The sequence below is a fragment of the Pelophylax lessonae genome (genome assembly GCF_965119305.1).
Source record: "Pelophylax lessonae genome assembly, chromosome: 9".
NCBI lineage: Eukaryota > Metazoa > Chordata > Amphibia > Anura > Ranidae > Pelophylax > Pelophylax lessonae.
Genome location: NC_138776.1, coordinates 60843283 through 60848480, shown reverse-complemented (window position 1 = coordinate 60848480; position 5198 = coordinate 60843283). Strand labels below are relative to the sequence as shown.

The following is a 5198-nucleotide window of genomic DNA, read 5'->3' as shown; positions in this document are numbered from 1 at the left end:
TTTGTGTGCTGCCAGCTATATGACCAATTGTGCAGGATTTCATTGTTTCTATGCTCTCTTTAGCACCTTCAATGTCACCAGGGGGTTGTTTCTTTATGTTTAGTTTGTTTGTATATATTCATATACTGTACATCATTTTATATCAGTCATCAGTAAACTTTTTGCCTACTTAAAAAAAAAAAAAAAAAAAAGCAACCTTCCTAGACCGTCCAGTTCTCTTCACTCTCTCACTCCCATTTACTTCCCCATCCCCACTTGCAGGGGGTGAGGTGGATCTATATATTATTATTTATATGATACAGGATTTTATATTATTTATATGATGCAGCGCCTTGCAATGAGAGGGCAGACAGTACAATTACAATACAATTCAACACAGGAAGAATCAGAGGGCCCTGCCCTATAGAGCTTACAATCTAGAAGGCATCTACATGGCAGCAATGGTACTAATGGGGGGGTGAGGGAATATGTGCGGCAGTGTTGACAGTAATGAGGGGGTGGGGCATATCTGTGCCTCAGCAATGGCAGTAAGTAGGGGGTAGGGCAGATCCATGCAGCAGGAATGGCGGTAATTATTAATATTATACATGATATATATATAGCGCCAACAGTTTGCATATCACATTACATTTTAACAGTGATAACAGAGGAAGCTTAAAAGCACAGAATCAAGTCACTCATTCTCTCCTCTATGTCTGCACAAGGCTGAATGCTTCTATGTGGGTAGAACCAGAAGCGACTTTGGAACTTCCCTCAGTTCCTCGGCTTGGCTCTTCATGTCCTTTAGCCAATTGGAAACATTTCAGCATCTTCCAGAAGCTGTTTCTAAATTTGGTACCAACAAAGAAATATAAGATTGGGTTCAAGCAGGCGTGAAGATATGCCACACCTTCCAGTATTACCATGGCTTCTATTAACTGGATGTGTTCTTCCTGTATTAGACACATCAGAAAAGTCACATTAAAGGGCAGCTGGGTGACAATGAAAACCACCACCAGCGTCAGGATGATTCGGATGGATTTTTTCTTCTGTAAACTCTTAGAACGAATTAAAGTGTTCAGAATAAAACTGTAACAGATCACCATGGTCGAAAACGGCAGGAAAAAGCCGACAGCCAGCTGGAATGAGTATACGGTTATCATCAGTTTTTTTTCACCATAGTCTTCCATGCAGAACTTATCTTCAACCTTACAGAATTTAAACTGCGGCACAGCAAGGAGCAAAGCAATCACCCAGATGGAGGCGCACATCCCGACGCCCCACCTGTGCTTGCGTTGTTGGTATTTTTGCGCTTTCACCCCTTTAACAATAGAGATAAAGCGGTCAAAGGTAATAGCGGTGAGGGTGAGCATTGATGTGTAGAGGTTCACCTTGTACATCCCAAAAACTATTTTACACATGATGTCTCCAAAGATCCAACCTTTGTTGAGCAGCTGACAGACAAGAAATGGAAGCGTGCAAAGAAACAAAATATCAGCCACAGCCAGATTAAGGAAAAATGCCTCTGTCAGCGTCTTTTTCTTTTCATAGAAGACAAACACAACAATGACCAGCACGTTGCCCAGCAAGCCAGCTGCACAGGTGATGGAGTACATGATTGGGAGGTAGAGATCATAGATAGGGTGAAGATCAGGTTCAGGGTTTAAATAATCGTTGATGTTTAGGGAATCCATCTAAATATTAACAGAAAAATACAAGTGTTAGAGCTACAGACAGGAATGTGTAGATAGAAGAGCAACTCTTGTTCTTTATGTATATCTGGTCCAAACCTTTTGCTAGTTTATTTAGTCAGGCTTAAAAAAAATAGATTTTAATTCATACTTACCTGTAAAATCCACAGGACACAGAGCCATTAATCATAACATATGGTTATATAGCCACCTATAGGTGAAGGACACTGGCAACCAATCAGAATTGATGACCCCCTATAAAACCCCTCCCGCACAGGAAGTACCTCAGTTTTGTAGCAAGCAATAAAGACCCCATAGAAGAGGCGAGGGACCTCTGTGTCCTGTGATGTACTTCAAGAAATGGGTTTTACAGGTAAGTATGAATTAAAAATCAATTTTTCCTTTTGTACCTCACAAGACACAAAGCCATAAATCATAACATATGGAACGTTCCAAAGCAATGCATCTGAGGGGAGGGGGACACCAAAAAATACTGCCATCTGACCCTTAACAGAAGGATTACACCGCTGCCTGCAGCACACTGTGGCCAAAAGCAGACTTCTACTGGGCCCAACATCCACTCTATAGAAACCAGTGAAAGTATGCACCAACGACCAGGTTGAAGCCTTGCAAATCTGAGCCATAGAGGCTTGATTGCGAAGTGCCCAAGAATGTGCCTTTACAGGAAAAGGTGGAACCTTTCCTACAAAACCATACGCCTGGGTAATAACCTGGGGAATCCAAAAAGAAATGGTTGATTTAGATGCTGCCAATCTTTTTCTGGGGCCTTCTGGGAGTACAAACAAGCTCTCGGTCTTACGAATCTGAGCTGTTTCCTGTAAATAAATCAAGTGCACGCATTACATCAAGAGAATGCAATAACTTTTCCTCCTCTGATAATGTCCTTATTCAAATGAAAGGCGGACACTACCTTGGGCAAAAAATCTGGATGAGGATGTAAAATTACCCTATCTTGATAAAATATCAAGAATGGCTCTTTACAAGAAAGAGCTACTATTTTCAATACCCTTCTAGCCAAAATTATTGCAATCAAAAAGCCAGTTTCTTAGTGAAAAGAACCAGGGGAACCTGCCTCAGAGGTTAAAAAAGCTGTTTTTGCAAAACTGCCAACACCAAATTTAGGTCCCAAGTACACAACGATGGCTTCACTGGTGGAAGCAAATGCAATATTCCCCAGACGAAGGTTTGAACCAATGAATGGGAAGCGATTGGTTCCTGGAAAAAAAACGATAAAGCTGAAATCTTTCCTTTAATCATGCTCAGGACTAATTTCATATCTACCCCTGCTTGCAGGAAGGATAGAATTCTCCCAATAATATATGTGCAGGGATGCCATTTCCTGGCTTCACACCAGGCAATGTAAGATTTCCAGACCCTGTAATAAATATTTCTAGAGACTGGCTTCCTGGCATTTATCAGTGTATGAACTGCGGGGCCAGATATACCCTGCTCTTCCAATATTAGGGCTTCAATAGCCAAGCCATTAAAAATTTAGAGACTGTACAGCTGGACCGGAGAAAAGGCATAGATCAGGGAATACTCCTCCCAAGGAGTCACCAAGGCATCCACTCTGACTGCGAGTGGATCCCAATTTGTTATTGAAAATGGATGCCGACAGATCTACGTTTGGGACCCACCAGCGTAGGCATATAAATTGAAAGATCTCAGGATGTAAAGACCATTCCCCTGGAAACATCTGTTGACGGCTCAAGAAATCTGCCTGCCAGTTCTCTAATCCTGGAATGAACACTGCTGTCAGGCATGGCACAAACTTTTCTGCCCAGGACAGGATAATCCACTTCTTTCTGGGCTGATCGACTCCTTGTGCATCCTTGATGGTTGACATAAGCCACAGCCGTGGCATTGTCTGATTGCACCCTGACAGGGTGACGCTGAAGTCTGGGAATCCAGAATTTCAGAGCTCGACTGACAGCTCGAAATTTCCAAAATGTTGATGGGGAGACGACTCTCTAGCCAAGACCATTTCCCCTGGACAGTGGCTCCCTCCAGAACCTCTCCCCAGCTGTAGAGACTGGCAGGATTTCCCCTTTTCCAGATTTCTGGTCAACAACCACCAATTCAGACTCTGTCGTACTCTTGGTAGCAGAGAAATGGACCGGTCCAAGGACTGAATTTTTCCGTTCCACACAGACAGAACATTGTTCTGCAAGGGTGTGGCATAGAATTGAGCATAGAGAATTGCCTCGAATGTGGACACCATCTTCCCCAGTAACATCATGCAAAGACATATAGACGGATATCTCAGTCTTACTATAGACCGAAACTGACCCTTCAGGTCTGAGACCCTTCTTGCTGGCAAGAATATCTTTGCCTGCACGGTGTCGACAAGAAGCCCCAGGTATTCCAGACGCTGGACTGGCTGTAATGCTAACTTTACTAAGTTCAATATCCAACCCAGACGTTCCAAAAAAATGTACCGTCTGAACGATATTTCAGCTTAGAGCCGACGCTGATCGATTAATTAGTAATAGATCAACCAGATATACTATTACAGATATCCCTCGGAACCTTAGAACAACCAATACTGGAGCTAGTATCTTTGTGAACACTCTTGGAGCTTTTTGCCAACCTGAGGGGCAGGGCCACAAACTGGAAATTATGGTTTCCAATTGCAAAACGAAGGAACTTTTGATGGGTCTGAAATATAGGCACCTGAAGATATGCATCCTTGATGTCTATGGATGCTAGAAATTCCTCTCCCTGCAGGGAGGCTATGACTGAATTAATTGACTCCATGTGGAAAGAACGAAAGTTCAGAAACTGATTCAGTGCCTTGAGATCCAAAATAGGTCTCAGATCCCCGTTTGGTTTGGGGATTATGAATAGGTTTGAGTAAAAACCCTTGAACCTTTAGTTTTCTGGAACCTCGGCTATCACCCTCTGAGCTCTCAGCTGGTCCAATGTCTGAAAGAGAAATCTTTATTTTAGGGGATCTGTTGGTATACTTGACCTCACAAACAGAGGATGTGGGAACACCCGAAATTCCAGCTTGTATCCCTGTGAAATGGTGGAGACAACCCAGTTGTCTTGAATTAACTCCACCCATGCCTCTGAGAACTGCAGAAGCCTTCCCCCCACCCAGGCGAATGGGGGCACCCCTTCACTGAGAGGGCTTAGACTTGGCTAATCTCTGGGCCCAGGGCTTTTTCTAACCTTGCCCAGAAGACTTGAATCTGGATGCAGATGGTTGAGGCCGTCACCACTGCCTGGAATTGGAAGCACTGGTATTATGTGTGCTGGGGATCTTAAAGGAAGGATGCCTGCTCTCCCTCTTTACAGGTATGCCTGCTCTCCCTCTTTACAGGTAGCAACGTACTCTTCCCCCCCCCCCAGATCAATTTATCCAGATCAATTTATCCAGATCATCACCAAAAAGGCGCTCTCCCTGAAAGGGGAAGCTAGTCGGTCATTTTTTACATGGTAATTCTGCAGACCAGCTCTTTAACCAAATGATTCTGCACATATGCACTGTCATCAGAGCAAGCC

At 43.5% G+C, this 5198-nt stretch overlaps 1 protein-coding gene across 1 annotated transcript; it reads right to left on the bottom strand.

The window, feature by feature from the left end:
- Positions 1-334: 334 nt before the first annotated feature.
- On the bottom strand, positions 335-1632 carry LOC309563565 (C-X-C chemokine receptor type 6-like). Its single transcript, XM_082268028.1, has one exon. It carries the CDS (start codon positions 1593-1595, stop codon positions 690-692), a length of 906 nt encoding a protein of 301 aa, XP_082124154.1. The 5' UTR covers positions 1596-1632; the 3' UTR covers positions 335-689.
- Between the last annotated feature and the right edge of the window lie 3566 nt (positions 1633-5198).

Bases quoted from the DNA above. Each gene is read 5' to 3' on its own strand.
- LOC309563565 (XM_082268028.1), bottom strand. From the start codon at position 1,595: ATGTACTCCATCACCTGTGCAGCTGGCTTGCTGGGCAACGTGCTGGTC.